This window comes from Fonsecaea pedrosoi (genome assembly GCF_000835455.1).
Source record: "Fonsecaea pedrosoi CBS 271.37 unplaced genomic scaffold supercont1.3, whole genome shotgun sequence".
Lineage (NCBI taxonomy): Eukaryota > Fungi > Ascomycota > Eurotiomycetes > Chaetothyriales > Herpotrichiellaceae > Fonsecaea > Fonsecaea pedrosoi.
Genome location: NW_013550613.1, coordinates 4,289,522 through 4,306,327, shown reverse-complemented (window position 1 = coordinate 4,306,327; position 16,806 = coordinate 4,289,522). Strand labels below are relative to the sequence as shown.

At 50.9% G+C, this 16,806-nt stretch overlaps 4 protein-coding genes across 4 annotated transcripts; all 4 read right to left on the bottom strand.

The window, feature by feature from the left end:
- Window positions 1-1,045: 1,045 nt before the first annotated feature.
- Z517_05490 (uncharacterized protein) lies at window positions 1,046-1,732 on the bottom strand (the record flags this gene model as incomplete). The annotated part of the gene is made up of 2 exons (XM_013430817.1): window positions 1,046-1,078; window positions 1,142-1,732. 2 exons carry the CDS (start codon window positions 1,730-1,732, stop codon window positions 1,046-1,048), a joined length of 624 nt encoding a protein of 207 aa, XP_013286271.1.
- A 1,357-nt stretch (window positions 1,733-3,089) lies between these two features.
- On the bottom strand, window positions 3,090-7,492 carry Z517_05489 (calcium-translocating P-type ATPase, PMCA-type; the record flags this gene model as incomplete). The annotated part of the gene is made up of 3 exons (XM_013430816.1): window positions 3,090-3,984; window positions 4,039-4,421; window positions 4,475-7,492. 3 exons carry the CDS (start codon window positions 7,490-7,492, stop codon window positions 3,090-3,092), a joined length of 4,296 nt encoding a protein of 1,431 aa, XP_013286270.1.
- A 2,187-nt stretch (window positions 7,493-9,679) lies between these two features.
- On the bottom strand, window positions 9,680-10,432 carry Z517_05488 (uncharacterized protein; the record flags this gene model as incomplete). The annotated part of the gene is made up of 1 exon (XM_013430815.1): window positions 9,680-10,432. The coding sequence occupies one exon, from the start codon at window positions 10,430-10,432 to the stop codon at window positions 9,680-9,682; it is 753 nt and encodes a 250-aa protein (XP_013286269.1).
- A 1,677-nt stretch (window positions 10,433-12,109) lies between these two features.
- Z517_05487 (uncharacterized protein) lies at window positions 12,110-15,260 on the bottom strand (the record flags this gene model as incomplete). Its single annotated transcript, XM_013430814.1, has 3 exons — window positions 12,110-12,614; window positions 12,670-15,161; window positions 15,216-15,260. The coding sequence occupies 3 exons, from the start codon at window positions 15,258-15,260 to the stop codon at window positions 12,110-12,112; spliced, it is 3,042 nt and encodes a 1,013-aa protein (XP_013286268.1).
- Window positions 15,261-16,806: the final 1,546 nt, after the last annotated feature.

Genomic DNA, 16,806 nt, shown 5'->3' with positions numbered 1-16,806 from the left:
AGCCAGGGAAGGGGGGAAACACTTCCACATCAACGATCCGGGACAAACTGAGGCCAGCCATTCAAACAAGAACACGATGGAAGCCTGTCGTCTTCCCCTCCTCCTCTGCGTGTTGTTCTCGGCAATAGAGCAAGGTAGGGGTCACACGGAGCGGTGGTTAAAAAAGAACAATACAAAGGTAGCAGTCGGCGAGCGAGGACAGCGAGGGGTATTCCCATCGAGGGCATTGGATGCAAAAACTACTGGGATGTGTCCTCTTCGCCAGGACTCCATCCATCATACGACGTATGCGGGATCGTCATGCCACTGATATGCCGTTGACCAAGAACATTTCCTCGCTCCCCCACCCCCCTCTCGCCCATCGGTGGAGTTCCTGGAAGCGTTTCGAAATCGGGGACAAATATGCCGGGATCGTGGACGAGTAGGAATAATAATGGGTCGAGATAGGAAGTGTCTCGCTGGGACCTACGTGATTTCGCCTTGGTGCTGCGATTTTGCCGTTTCGGGCTACTCTAGAATAGAATCTGACCTGTCATCATCTTCCATTTCGTCAAGCCCGCCTCACCCCGTCATTTGCCTCCGAGGTTGTTGATAATAATCCTTTGCGACATCCCACCTTACGATCACGACAGCTCACACATCTGGTGACAAAAATTTGATGGCGGCCAAAAGCCAATGCCATGTGTGTGATTTTCAATTCTTGTTCTTCATATTCAGTGTTCTTGTACATATAATCTATGCACGGCTCTAGAACGTATCAAAAAAAAGTCACAAACACCTCTAAATGAGCCAAATCGCTCCCAGCCTCGTTGACGGCATGCCCGCCATGCCATCTTAGCCATCTGTTCAAAATCGCAAGCTTCCAATGGGCATATATCCCCAACCCATCTCCTACCCCGTGAAGCAAAGGTCCCAGTATGTACTCCACTCTCCATAGTCTAAACGCTTTTGATACTCTTCTTGAACCGAGTCGAGCACAATGAGGTCTTGGAGGGAAAAGAATAGTCGACTATTTCCAACACCACCGTATCCTTTACGCTTGAGGTCATGTGGTGACCCTGTAAAGAGATTTCAACACCTATGACGCGGATTGTCAGTCACAGCAGCCCGCATTAACTAGAAATTGCCACAGCAGACGTACCTTTGCGTGTTTTGGCTCAACGAACAGGGCGCTCGCCTCGACCAGTTTCACGGGTTCCTCTCCTTCGGCAACCTCAAGGCTCTCAATCCACCCTTCAGCCCACGCTTTGCGGCCTTCGACTTTCGTCGTCTTGGCCCGCAGCACCAGGAACTGTCCAGCCATCGTCGGCTTGAGGTAGTTGATGTTCAAATTGGCAGTCACGCCCACTTTATTCTGCATAGCAGGGAATGCGCACCGCGCCAGTCCCTCGTCGAGCATGGTGGCCAGAAACCCTCCATGCACGATCCCCGGGTGTCCAGAAACATCCGTGCCGACGTAGAATATCTGCACCATGGATTTTCCGCCTTTTTCATTGAAGTAGTACGGGGGCACCACGATCATTCCTGGGCCCGCCAATGTCCCTGCCGTCAGATTGTGTGATCTCAGCTCTTCGGGGATTTTCAGGTGCGGTCTTGACTCGACAAAATCGGGATTGGCCCTCAGGGACTGTGCCAGGGCACAATTTTTGATGTGTTCGTCGACTTCGCGTGCAAAGTCATTGTCCGGGGAGTAGAGCTCGAGTGTTTCGGCATCCGAGGGCATTGAACCCATGATGAAGGGCGTGGGGATCGGAGGGGCGTAGGTAATGGCAAAATAGGCACCGATTGCGAAGAAGGTGGTGCTGATGAGGATGAAGCTGATTGTCCGGCGGACACGGGCTTGTCCTTTGTTGTGGACGACAACTGCGGCCTCGTGTTTCAGCAATCCGTCAGGACTGAAACTGGATTAAATGTAACCCACCTGTAGAATATGGACTCCACGTAGTCTTTTGTATCGGTTTCGAATATCGAAAGGCTCTTACTCGAACGGATGACGAGGCGGGTACGGAAAATTGTCCAGCGGCAAGGTTGATCGGCCTGTGAGCGCTGAACCGAGGGTAGAGAGTGTGTGCAGGAGAAGTCCAATATAGACGGATAGAGAGGGAATTCCTGGTTGCAGGCTGGTTGAAAAGAGACGTCGAGCGAGGGATGCAAAGCCCAATTCTATTTAACGTTGGCCGCCCAGAAGCCATTGTTCCCCAACAACAAGATATCCAGCAAGACGAAGCGATAAACGGGCCGCCCGTGACCGGCGGATACGACGAAGCGAAGAGCGAGATGCGGACGTAGCAGTGCGATGAGATAATATGGGAGCGCATGTGGAGTTTAAAAAAGGCAATGCCTGGCCTCCATTGGCAACAACCGACAGTAGAAATGCGGCTTGGGATGCGATGGGGGGTTTTTGCCTCGGTTCACAGCCTCACGGGGTAGCCTCGGGGGCAAGATTCCACCGCATCAGCCCCTTTACCTTTACTCGAGCATACGAGAATAGGGAGTATTGGTGGTACGCCTGTGTTAGTGCTAGGATAATATCCTCTTTACTCAAGTCTTCCATGATCAGGTTGCACTGTTTGTCCTCATCATATCCTATTATCAATAAGGGGACATGCGGTGAGAAGCGCTATGTTCTATGTGCTGTACAGGAGCCAAACATTCCTGTGCTTCGCAGGTTGTGGCTCTTGCTCCCAGCCAGCCTTTTGTTTCTTCCACACTCTCGTATCCCGTATTTGCCTTGACCCGCTGATCCAGTCCCTTACCCATTTCCACACCCATATTTACGGCCGCCTTGGCAGATCCAGCTGGCGCTAGAACGCAGAAACGTGTAGCCTCTTTTTTTTTGCGTTCAGCCTTAGCGCGCAGATTCCATCGGACGCTCCGGGTTGGCTGCAACGCAAATTCAACATCCATTTCGAGCGACCCACGGCTTTGGATTGCCGCCTATCTTGTGAGTATCGTAGCACGGCTCTTCCCAAAGCGGATAGATTGCTGTTGGATGCCATCTTGCCTGCAACGGAATGGCTACCTCGGGTGGTAGATCCCATCGAAGCAAATCATCCCTGCACATCATCACAACAGACATAGCTTCAGCTTCACACAGCAGATCCTTGTCGTGAATGTGAGCCCTTGGGTCGTCCAGTAGGACTGTGCGGTGGTGCAAGATCGAAATGCGGAGCAAGTTCAGGATCTTGGCTGGGAGGGACGCCAACCCTTGGAGCCGAGCTGGCAAAAACTGGATCCTCTGCCGGTGTTGCTGGATGGATTTCCATACCACTCGTCCCTTCCACACCGGAATGAGATCGAGCTCTCGTGAAACGCACTGTTTCTTGTTCTTCGGGTCGCCTCTCGATTGGTGACCATCCTCCAGCGACGCTTCCTGCAATGATTCCAGCCATTGCCGTGGCAGGCCCAAATACCGAGTTCGAACTCGATCTTGCCCGGCGTTTTAGTCTTTCTGGGGTGATTGGGGATCCTGTTAGTGTATCTGATACAACATTTTCCCCATCTGGTGTCTGCGGTAAGTCGCTGTTTGATCGTGAGCGTGACGGACTGCGTGAGCGTGGTAGAAATGTATCTCGTGGGTGTTGTAGTTTGTAAGCGAGCTCCGATATGCGACCGCCACGGATTCTCTTCAAGAACTGTAACTCTTCTCGGATCTCTTCCAGTGCAGGGTTCCATTGCACCTTTTCGTCGTCTTCGAGCACAAAATCTGGACCCCGCTTCTTTTTCCGCGGCAAATGGGGTATGAATCTCGCAAACAACTCGTCGGGGATCAATCGTATGATGACTGCCATCGGCACAGAGAGTGCACCAAGAACAATCGAGTAGCCCCATTGGGCTCCATTGATTCGATTGATCGAAAAGGCTTGTCCTCCAACAAACATTATCAAGCACTGGCCTCCGACAATGATAATCTGGATTCCCATGAACCAGTAGTTGCGAAGCACTCCCTCGAAAATATTGAAGTTGTTGTCCAGGCGTCGCGAGCTGGATATCGTCAGCGTTTAACTTAACGTCAATTATAGCCAGAAGTTCACTCACTTGTATTGATTGAAAATTTGCATCCATACAAACGTATTGAAGATTGTACTTTGCAGGCGATCCTTTTCATGTTGCGTTTGGTAGGACAGGATACTTTCCCCGGCGAAATACAAGACCAGTGTCACGACCAACTGATAGATTGACTGCCCAATGATCATCTTCCACATTGTGACTGTGATCAACGGCGCTGATTTCGGCTCCGGTCGTCGTTGTAGGACTGAGGGGGAAGGAGGATCCGTGGCGAGGGCGAGGGCAGCGAAAGTGTCCATAATCAGGTTGACCCACAGAAGTTGTACAGCCGTCAGCACAGAGCTTTCGTCATCGTTGGCAACGGCTGAAATAAAGGTCAAGAAGACTGCGGTGATGTTGACTGTGATTTGGAACTGGGTCGTTGTCAGCCTATCGTTAGTCTTCCAGCATGACTGAAGGGATTTACCTGAAGGAACTTCTTGACAGCGTCATTGACGGTCCTGCCCCAAGAGATGGCTTTTACAATTGATGCAAAGTTATCGTCCATCAGGATGATAGCCGACGCTTCCTTCGCGACTTCCGTGCCAGCGATGCCCATGGAGAAACCAACATCTGCAGCTTTGAGCGCGGGAGCATCATTGGTACCATCACCAGTGACGGCCACAGTCTCTCCGAGCTTCTTCAGATGTCCAACGAGAAGCTTCTTGTCGTCGGGGCTTGATCTGGCAAGTACTTGCAAACGTGGAATCACCTGTGTCAGCTGCTTTGAACTCAGTTTCCGGAACACAGGCCCTTCCATAGCAATCCCACCCGGTGTGAAAATACCACATTCAGTTGCAATCGCTTTGGCGGTCATAATGTTGTCACCTGTTACCATGCGCACAAATACACCGGCAACTTGACAATCGCGGACGGCCTTCTCAACGCCTGGGCGAAGGGGATCTTGGATACCAACAACCCCAAGGAAGACCATGTCTTTGAAGACTTTATCGAAGTCGGCTTGTTTCTTGTCGTCCGCAGAAGCAGCACCTCGCGGCGGCCATTCGTTGAAATCTCGGTAGAGCAGAGCAATAGTACGCAGAGACCGCGACGCATAGTTGCTGACAATGCCGTTCAATGCCTCCATCTGGTCTAGAGTCATGGGTGCATCCACCAGTGCCTTTGTGGGATCGCTGACGATCCTGGTACACTTAGAAATAAGGATTTCAGATGCTCCCTTCACCATCATGCGATATTTGCCGTTAGGGAGTTTGATGACCACAGCCATACATTTGCGACCAGAATCGAACGGAACCATCTGGACGATTTCTGCATTCGCTCGTTCTTCACCAATGGACTGAATGGGAAGGTGATCGACGACGAATTGGATCAGAGCTGTTTCAGTCTTGGATCCGATAAACACCTTCTTTCCTTCTTCTTCACCCTCAAATGCTGTCGTGTTGAGGATAACCGAATCCTTGAGGAGTGACTTAGTATCTTCAGAAAGTGTAGCAAAGAACTCGGCCGAGGAAACGTCATTGGGTGCCACGGTAGGACCTGGAACCTTCGCATCACCAGTAGCTGAAAATTCAATGGGTTGTTGTTTGTCGCCGAATCTAGAAGCTGTAGACAACGTACCCGCGACAACCGTCATTTTATTTTGCGTCAGTGTTCCAGTTTTGTCAGAGCACACAGTGGTAGCATTGCCCATAGTCTCACATGCTCGCAGGAGTCGTACCAGATTGTTGTCCTTGAGCATCCTCGTCGTCGCAAACGCAAGGGCCAGCGTAACAGCCAAGGGCAAGCCTTCTGGGACTGCCACCACAATGATGGTGACGGCGACGATGAAGATTTGGAGGAAACGTTGACCCTTGCCCTGAGCACCGCCATCAATATTCTTGAGCTCCGCGAGGAATTTGATGAAAAGCACCAAGAAGAGTAAAAGACCAGCAGCCAATCCGAGTTTCGCAATGTACTCGGCGAGAACATTCAGTTTTACCTGGAGGGGGGTGGTCTGAGTCTCGTCTTGTAACGACATCAAGGTCTTTCCATAGCTCGAATTGACACCGGTTGCAGTCACAAGAAATGTGCCCACACCCTCAGAGACTTTGCCGCCGGACAGGATGAACGGGTCCATCTTTTTCAAATTCTGATGAGTTTCAATGGCGTGAAAGACCTCGTCACCTGGGGTTTTGCGAATAATGTCAGATTCTCCAGTCGCTGAAGATTCGTCACATCGCACATTGTGACCCTCAATGAAGACACCATCCACGGGTATCAGATCACCCGGCTCCAGGTGCATAACATCCCCGACCAAGACATCGTAGACCGAGATTTCCTGGGACTTTCCAGACCGAATGACCTTCACAAAGCGTTCTTCCTTCTTACGATTCAATTTAATGAATTGACGCTCCTTTTGATAGTCATTCAACGCGCCCACGAAAGTTACAACAAAAATTGCAACCATGATGGCCACGCCTTCGACCCATTCGACTCGAGCTTCATGCTCTTCTGAGGGCGCAGGTCTGACAGTCTGGTAGATCCCTAGTGCGAGCGAGATAACAGCGGCAACAGACAGCAAAATGAGCACCTTGTCATTGTAGGCAATCCATGCAAGCTGCCAGAAGGTTTTGGCTTTCTTTTCCGGCAGGCGATTGTCCTTGAAAATGCGTTTTCGATCCGCGAACGAGTTTTCGGAAATCTTTGCGGGTGCCGTTAGCGAGTTGGAAGTGGCCGTCCTCTTCACAGTGCCGTAGTGTTGTTCAGCCTCAGCGCCTGCTTGAACAGCCTCTTGAAAGTCGACGGTGCCACTCAAACCAACTTCATCCACACTTAGACCGCTGTGACGGTCAGTACGCAGGCCCTTCTCTAGACCTCGTAAGCCACCGAGAGCATGAAAGGCGGCCAAATTTTTGGGGTTGATCATCTTGTTCAGTTGTCCAGGGCTAAATGCAAACTTGTTGTCTTCAACCTCAAAATCCGCCTCCGTTCCAGGATCTGGCCTCAGCGCCTCTGCATCGTTCATGATATCGTCGTTGTTGGCCAACGAATTCTTGCGTAAATCATCCGTTCCGGAAATAGTTGAAGCAATCTGTGTTTCCCCCCCGAATTCGGACGTGGAAGCCGAGTTTTGAGACTCCATCGATGTAGCCCTCGCTCTTGAGCCGGGGACAGCAAGGAAGTTGTGGGCAGCTCCATCGAGAAACTGGGCTCTGGGAGAGGAAACATTATGAGGAGAGGTGGGACGCGACTCGCGAGTGTCCGAGGACGGTCGAACATCAGTTGGCGACACTGAAAGTGGGGAGGAGAGGGTAGGCTCGGATTCCAGCCCAGATGTTTGTATTCGTGGTAAAGGCCCAGGCTTGTCGGACACTGCGCTGGGAGGTTCTTCGGGGGAAGGAGGGGAGTTGACAGCGGTATCGTCTATACTAATTGTAGGAGCCCGCGGTCTCTGTGGTGTGCCTTTCGGCGATTCTGGGGCTTGCCCATCAGAGGGTGAAGACATGCTCGGACTTGAGGTATAAGAGCCACTTTGGAGGAGGACGTTGCTCGCGATGTCCCCGACTCCTCAGTGTCTGTGCAGGAGGCGCGACTTTCCAAAGCGGACCATTCAAGAAACGGCGCCAACTTGTACTGGCGAAATAGTCCGGCCTGCAGAAGAAATAGATGACGATATTATGTGAACTGTTGAATTATTTGAAGATGAACTGGTGTAGCCAAGCGGTCAGAATAGTTTCACTGGTGAGTGGTGAGAGAGTCGAGCGTGAAGTGGCAAGGACAACACACATACAGATCGCAGTGAATTAACAAAAGTCACGCCCACACCACAGGAGTCTCCAGTCCCAATGCGACACCAATACTCCAATCCGATCTGTCTATAGCAAGACGTTTCGTTGCTTCCGTGCCGGCTGGGGAATAGCGGTTACTATGGAAAGGCTGAATCGTCGACACAGGATAATGTACAGTGTGACAGTGCAGGGGATCAACAAGGGGTCGGTTGGTCGGGAGTCAGCCTCACGATCAAACAGGAAAGGGCATCGAAGAAAAGGGAATGATAATGAGGGAAGAAGGTGGGCAAGGGTTAAGAAGAGGAGTATGTACAAAAGAAAGTAGAGAACGAGGCAAACTGCAAGGCCATTTGCTCGGTGTCAAGACACAGCAAAGACCATCTCAGAAAAGTTGGGAAAATACGTGATGTTGTGAACAAACGGTCAGGGCGGTCCAGGATCATCATGCATGCACGCAGTTGCTCTACGATACCTAATGGAATCTTAAAAAACAGTCCAGGCCCCAGACCGGAGCTTGGCCACCCAAACCAGGTCTCCAGTGGTCCCTAAACACCACTAACTAAGCCTCTAAAATGCGGGCACCCTCCCTCCAAGCCCCCGAAGTACCTACCCTGGGCATCGCTGGAAAGCGCCAAGCTTCCTCCAGCTCAGATTCAGTCGGAGATTCAGTGGCCGACCACGCTCATTCGGGTACCTGATTACATACTAGGTATGGGGATGCAAACAAATATCGAAGAATTCTACCTCTGATGCTCTGTCTCTTCATTGTGATAGCCTTCTTCTCGACTACCACAACAGTTGCCCGTCTTGTCCTCGGCGGTAAATACGTCTGACATGCTCCGGACCTGGAATGAAAAAAACCCTCACCTCTGTCCCCGTTGCCTCCGTCTCGCGCCCTCTACTGCAGGTAGGAAGGATATTCTCCAATCGCATCTGGGAATTGGGTGGTCAGGGCTTTGCACTGCCACTTTGCTAAGACTTCTCCATCAGGCAGCCCCCCTGGTCTCTCACAGCTCGGCATGTTACTGTTGTGGAACGAAAGCCTACAAGCTACGCCTGGCTGCCTTGGAAGCGCTCCTTATCTGATCTCCCTATCATCTTCCATCAAATTGGTTCGCCTCCGACACTCCACTTCTCACGCAATTCCGATATACAGTCCCTGTCCGGGCTGCATAGGGTCAGGACGTAAACATATCGAGCTGCTTTGACTGACGGATACGCATACTTGAAGCAAGAGAGTGGCTGATTGCAGTGGCGAGTTTCTGCCATCTCATATTTTTTGAAACACGATCAACCCGACACGCATGTCAAATACCATCGACTACTACCGGTTGAGATCCTTCTCCTCGTCTCTTCTGCTCGGCGGTCCATTCTTTCTGCCACAGCCTCACACGTGGCTTTTATGACAGAAGCCACTCGTTGTCCCGAAATTATAAAAGTATTGGCAAGAAAAGTACGTGTATTGGCAAGAGGGCTCTTGATGGAACTACTATGCTTGGCCTCCCACGACCACAAAGGTGTTTTCCAGCTCGGCAATAATGGGCACATGAGATACACAACAAGACTGGATCTTCTTCCTCCCATTTACAAGCTCGAAGGCTAAAGCGAACGAACTCAAGCCATATGGTAAAATTCCTCAAAGTGAGGCAACCACCCGGAATGGACGTCATGGATATCATGATCATCTCGCTGGCTTTACGGTCCGACACACGTTGTGCAGTGATTGGCTCGGTGCCATTGATGGGCTCTGCCAGTGGGATGGCTGGTCAGGCGTTATTATGTCCTGGTTTGCGCATCATGAGCTTCCACGTTTCGCCAAAAGCATGAAATAGGAAAATGTTTTCAAACCGCCCACAATCTGAAATGGTCTCATCAAGACCAATTCGCATAGTCATAGTTACAGATTATTTTGCGGCATCATACTTGGCCATCAGTCCTCCCGCGGCTCCATTTTGAGCAATGAGCTCTTCAAACCCTTCAATTCGGCTGACCATAGCATAGGGTTTGAACTTCTTCTCTTTCTCAACGGTTCTTTTAAAGCAACCAGCCCATCCTGGGCGAGGGTGCTCTCGGACGACGTTCTCGATGGTCTCTGGGTGGACCAACTCCTTTCCAGCGCCAATGTTGTCCAACAGCGTTCCCCAGTGGATCAGTCTGGTGACTAGAGTCACCTTTCCTTTGTCCTGCACATCTTGGTGTCTAATGATGGCCTCGACGACACTTTCGGTCTGATCTCGAGGGGCGACTCCCTCGCCGCCCGATACCTTTGGGTTCTGCAGGAGATCAAAGGCATGGACACCGGCAAAGAACTCATAGCTGAGACGAGTGCTCGTCAGGAACTCGTCGCAGGTACCGATGTCATGGAGCATGGCGGTCAAGAACCAAGTTTCCTCGAGTTTGGAGCCTGGTGTGAGATCAAACTCGGGAAAGCACTGCCTCGCTATGGCGCAGCCGTAGCAGTACACGCGCAAACTGTGGCGGTAGGTGTCAGCATCAAGCTTGGATTTGACATAGCCGTCGACACGCGCGGCCAGCGGTGAGTTTGGAGGTTGAAGGGATGAAATGGTCATGGCCTGGGGGCTAGTTGTTCTAGGTCTGTCTTGGGATTGATCGGCTGGAAGGGCTGTGAGCCCATAGATCTTGACACTCTCTGACATTGTGCCGACGAGATGTCTGGAGAGGAAGCGGGTCGGTGGTGATTGATTATCGGGTAGATTGCGCAGATGACAAGGCTGTGCAGTATAGTTCGATTGGCGTGGATGTCAGAATCGACGGGCTGCACTGCGTGGAGTACAAGTAAGACGCCCAGGAACAAAGTCGCACTGCCCTCTGAAGGAGTTTGAATCAAGCATGGGCAACCTCTTGAGGATTTTATATTTGATCGTGTAGGTGTACGTTTCGTCTAATCATTTTACTCGTACTACAAAGAGGATAGTCACCACCGCAGTGATGAAATCTTACTAACCAGAGACACGGCCTCGTTGCTTTTCTCCGCACCATCCGCCCTCCGCCCTGTCCTTGACTCAACACTCTCTCTCACTCTCATACTCGCAGCACTCACTCTTGTCAATCCGCTCCGCGCGTCGCCAGACATGGGATGGAGGTTTCGCTGGATCGGGTCATTGACAACTCCCAATTTCAGCGTCAGCATTCCAGACTTTCAGGGAATGAAAGGGCATTTGGCGAGAGAGGTATACAAGCCCCCGTCATGTCTGTCCTGATTGATCGACCCGGCTGTCAAGCCAGCACCATTTAAATTGACCATTTTCATCCTCGCGCTCTCGCGCACTCTCGCTCGATCCACGATTTGTGATCTGTGATCTATATATGTACTCGTACCGCACGTAACGTAATACGTAACGTACAGGTTCGAACGCTCTTTTCATATACATCCATGTTCCATCCACCCAAGATTCGCGCCCTGCCATTGATAATGATCCCATTGATCCAAGACAAGGCGTGTGGCCACTTTTGCTAAGGCCCGGCTAAATTTTGCGCCAGCCAGACAGATAGACAAACAGACACACAGAGGGCTAGGGAAACAGTACGAAAAAGGGCGAGGAGGGATTGATCGAGGCGAGGACGAGGGTAATGATGATATCGACGACGACAGACGGACAGAATTCATCACCTCCGATCAAAATCACCAAATCCGCAGATCGAGGTAATTGTTTCTTTTGTGAATTTTGATATTCTACTACTGGTGTTCTACTCCTGGAGTTGGGGACCCAGGTTTTATTCCTCTCCTACTTCTATCCCCCAGCCGCGGTCCCTAGGCCCCGCCCTCGACCTTGTCCTCGCTCTACGAGTATCACGGCGTCGTGAGTCACTGCTCGTGTGAGGTGATACTCGGCACTCGACGCTCGTAGATACGCTGATCCATGTGAGCGCCGTCAGCATTAGCGTCAAGGGGGAGACTCGACAAGGGGCAAAGGAATCTCTACATAATTTCGCTTCAGCCTCGTCCCAAACCACGACCCTGGCCCGCCGTCTTTGCCATTGTCACTCCGTATTATTGATGCCGAGCATGTTTGACAGCACACGAGGTGCTCGCTACGCTCATCTCACTGGTACTGAAACCGCGGAATGCTTAGAGAAAAGGCCTCATCCACCCCATACTTTACATTGGCTTACGAGAAGAATGGAGATGACAATGAACAAGTGAGCTCGTAGGCTCCAGGTATCTTCTTGCAAACAGATGCTTCCACAGAAGATATCCCGGTGTGCTTCATAACCAAGCTCTTGGTGATCCAATCAAGCACCTTGATTTCTTTCGCCATCGTTTTCTGCATCCGCCAGCTAATGGTACACAGGACGCTCACATTGTATGGTGCTCAGTCCACCGCCTCCAAATCCAGGGGCCCCGTCTGTTCCTTCCAGGACACCTTCCAAATCTCCGCATTTCCTTTATCCGTCTTGATCTTCTTGGTCCGACTGGCACTTGCGCCTGCACCACCAGCTGCCCCTTGCTCAGTTGCTTGTAGAAGAGCTTGGCTATCAACCGCAAAGGCACGGACAAGTTCCTTCATTCTTCCACTCGTCACAAAGGCATTGGTGAGCATGGGAGTTTCTGCAACTACCTGGGCTAGCGTCATACACTCAACAAGCCATGCACGGGAAGAGAAGTGGCCTGCAAACCACAATGCGCTGTTGTACGCAAGAACACATTCGGGAATGTAGTGATTGCGGATATCGTTCAGAATCACAGCATCCATGACATCTTCAGCTTGGCAAAGAAAATCATTGTCCAAAAGTGGCAGCATGGCCTGTCGGAGCTCCTCCAGAGCACGTTTCAGTTCGCGTTTGTAATTTCGTGCTGCTGTTGGATTTGTTCGATGCCTGTATCGTTCTTGTCAGTTCTGGTCAAGGGAATCGCCGAGACATGGCTACTCACTGTTCAAGGACATCTGCGAGTTCCTGAAAAATGTCCAAAGCGTCAATGGCAGCGGCCAGTTCTTCCAGCTGTTTCCATGTCACTGATTTCGACGCCAGAGTCGGTCGATCGGTCCCAGTCGTCGTCGAAGGATGATCTGAGTGAGCGGCTTTTCTCTTCCTGGTAGGGCTGCTCATGGGAGTCACGCGCTCGTCGTCCACTTCCTCCGCCTCGCTTTCAACATTACCTATCGGCGGATCCACGTCGCCAAAATATAGATTCATTCCCAAGGCTGCAAGTGACATATCCGACAGCCGCACTCGATCTAGCAGCTGACGGAGGGCGACAAATCTTCCTTCGATCAAGAAGATCTTGTAAAGTGATGTGACAGCCCAGGTAGCCGCGGCCCAGTTTTCAGCATTGACGTATCGAACCCACTCGGCGCTTCGAACAGCTTTCTCGTCTCTCTCCGTGATCTCGCCTGCCATCAAGTCAGGCCGAACCTTGTGCTGGGCCAATTTGCCTGTACCACCCAAGACTGTGATTCTGGCAGATATTGGACCAGGTTCGTATTTTCGGAGGTGCTGGAGATCCGAGTAGTTGGCGAGAGTAAATAACCCATAGATGACTTCTGAGACATTGATGTTGTATTGCTTCATCAGCTTGACTTGTAGATCTCTTTCCCGGCGATCTGTGACATTGACCAGGATGGCTCCGAGAACATGATGGCATCTCTTCTTCGACAGCTTGGACGCATAAAGAGGAATCAGAAGCCACTTGCCCCAGGTTTCTAACAATCCGATATATGCCGCGATGTTGTTTTCAAGTTCATATTCGTGCTCGGCGTATGATGATTGCAACAAGCCCAAGGACCGTAACAACAGCTGCAGATGTGCCACCATACGAATACTGTCCTGGTCCTGAGCATTCAGCATGGCGGCCTCCGTCCCCTCATGCTGGCTCCTGCTCATGAGATGCGCACCTTGGCTCATGGTATGCGCGACACCAGCAGCAGCCCTGCCCATATTGACAAAGAAGTCATTGAAGCTCTTGGACACAATGGTCAGCTCCATCAGCTTGTGTGGCTGGTAAGATTCGTCCCTGGTCGTTGGGTTTGACTGAGCAAGGGCGACATACTGCTGGATCTCGGCGGTCGATGGTGGTAAAGGTCGGTACTCAATGACAGCCGTGTCTGCGAGTCTCTTTCGGTAGGCTTGAAGATAGTCCCGATATCTTCGAATCAGGAGGGAATTGAAAATGGAGAACAGATTGTCATCGATCGACCTGCTTGCAGATCTCGAAGCCCCAATATCACCACAGAGTATACCATAAGTGGCCTTCTGGAACCGATCTTGGATGACAGGGTTTTGGGCTAGAGCTTCACAACGCTCTAGCCATTCAGAATTTGCGGCAAAGTTCAAGATACGCAACCAGGGTGAGTTGAGCATTTGTTCTGAGCGTGGGCCACATCCGCAAAGGGTTACATATCTCCAGACTTCTTTTCGTTCAGCGAACCAAGATTGAATTTGGTCGTTGGTATACCCCCTGCGCAGCATTTCCCAGTAAGTTTGCCAGGCTGCTTGGTCGTGGAATTCATCCTGTTCTTGGAGCACAGCCGACTCCCTTGTGGGAGCATCAGGATCCAGCTGGGCCACGAGTGGTTTCTGGTCGGTTTTGCGGACGTGAGTTCGGTTCAACCCAGGATTTGTCGGCTCCAATGGTATCGACCATACCCTAGTTCGTTTCTGCTGCTTGATGGCAGTTTGTGTGAAGATAGGTCCGGCGCTCCAGATGCCCTCTCCACGTTCCGATTTCTCAGAAAGACTACGCGTACAGTCTTCAATGGGAGGCGATGTCTCAGCAGCCCTTTCTTGTAACCACGCCAGGATATTTTCGTATTCCTGTGCCACGGCATCGGAGTCTAGGAAGGCAGTCCATAGTTCGACATTGCTGGAATAGCGATGTAGACCACCCAACCTCGATTCTTGGGCAATTTGTGCGTCATTGAGAGAGGAGGGAGAATTGCAGTATAGCAGGTTCCTAACCAAAATCCACAAGTCTGACTCGAGTTGTATCTTTTCCAATTGTCCCACCGACTCCTCCGCAGGCGTCTTCGATTTGCGAATGTCCGCGATCTTGCTGTAACGTTCCAAGAGTACCAAGGCATCTTCCCACAGGGAGTTATCCGTGGGCTCCCGAGCGGACACAAACCTATCTAGAGCTTTCGCGAACTCCTCGACTTGCCTGCTCACGCGGTCGGCCGTATCTTGAAGAGGACGGAGCATTTCCTGCGCAGAAGATCTGAAGGGTGACGGGGCATCTAAAGCGTCGATCAGTGTCTGGGTCCCTAACTGCGTCTCGGAAGAAGTAGCGTCCATGATGTTGCGTGAAGTGAGATGAAATTGATTTTGGTTCGTCGCACCTTCGTGAACCGACTCTTCTTCGTCCTGGTCATCCATCTCTTGGTCGTCGTCAGGTACGTGAGACTCTTCGAACGTCTGGTGGTTGTCCAGCTACACATCTGGGTTTAGTAAAATGTGCCTGCGGAAGGTGCTTCATTGACCTACTTGGGACTGCCTTCCGTGGACGGAGGATCTCGTGATGGGCGCCATCTTTGCGCATCGACCGCAGAGGGTTTGAAAGATCTTTCGACAAATATAATAAGAGAGATTTCGACCTAGGACGATGGAGAGATGTCTCCGAAAAGCCTACAAGTACAGCTTTGGATCTGTGGGCAACTGGCTTTCTTTGGAATCTTTGCCCTTTCACAACGCGACGCGGCAGTTTACTCGACAAGCTAAACCCGATTAGGCTATTGCTGAAGTCTTCAAATGCGCCATTCGAGATTCTTTTCCTCTTTTTCTCTTCTTTTCTTTCTATCAATGTCAACCAGGTAGTCATTAGAGTCTCGGAACGGACGTTCAATGTTTGTTCAGATCCTACGGGGTCTCTTGCGTGCTCACGACTGCCTCAGAGTATCTTTCGGCATTCGCTGTTCAGCTGGCCAGACCTCACAAAACGGGATTGATGGTTCAGGTAGAAAAAATCGAGTTGCTACATCCACCCTCCTATCACCTCATGCGGCATCCCCATGATCTGTTTACAGTGTATGTGCCCCATTGACAAAGGCGATTTTCGTGCTGTACGAGTTGTGTGGGTTCACTTCTGTCCTCGTTGCTCCATCTTCAGCCTCAGCAGCTTGGGTTTTGGACACGAGGTCGTGCTGGCATCATCCCCTTGATTCTTATAGAATGCATTGCAACATTCGTACAGGGCGTCGATTGCTGATTGGCACTTTTCTTCTTTGTAGTTGTTTTTCTGCAGGCAATCTATGTAGGGAGGTGTCATTTTCATGATCAACGGTTAACGAGCCTTCCGTGAGCCTGGTCATACATACCTTGGATTGCACACTACAGAAATATCAGCGTGGACTCTTTATCTCGAAGCTCAGAAACCAATTCTTACCGCTCTGGGGTGGCAGGGAGGATCTGCCTTTAAATCGTCTTCAAGGCGGCCCTTGTCGACAGTCAGTGAACCAGTAACGGAGAAAAGTCATCGTGCCCCCTAGAATTTGGCTCACCATCGTGTTGGATGCCGATTTGGAGGTAGCAATCTAGTTGAGATGTAACAGTTAAGCAAAACATTGTATGACTAGACACGGGAGAAACTCACTCGGCGCACTAATCGCATTATGTATGGATATAAAGTTTGTGAAGAGTCCGCACATGTGGTACCTGGCTGAACCTGGGATACTTGGGAGAGCAAGACATTTCATTTCCTGCCAACCAATGTGCGTCATAGTGGAGATACAGGCAGAAACATAGGCAACAAACACTCATTCTTCGACCGCCACGCTTATCCTGCGTGTCTGCGTCTGCGAAACAAATGCCACCCAACTCGAGGCAAGTGAATTTGTCTCGTCTTCCTCCTATACTTCATATCTGCACTACAGTGTGGATTGATAGTTGAATACATATCACCGTCCCCAAACGCAGACTTGGTTTTCCAACGACTTTTGGCTACCTAAATTAAAGTATGGCATTCCTTCACTTTTGACACGGACGGATGAGATCCCTCGTTCAGATAGATAACCTCGAAATTCTGGTCCTTCTGACTCCGACATGACATCAGCGGTATGTCTTCCCAACAGGCCGATAT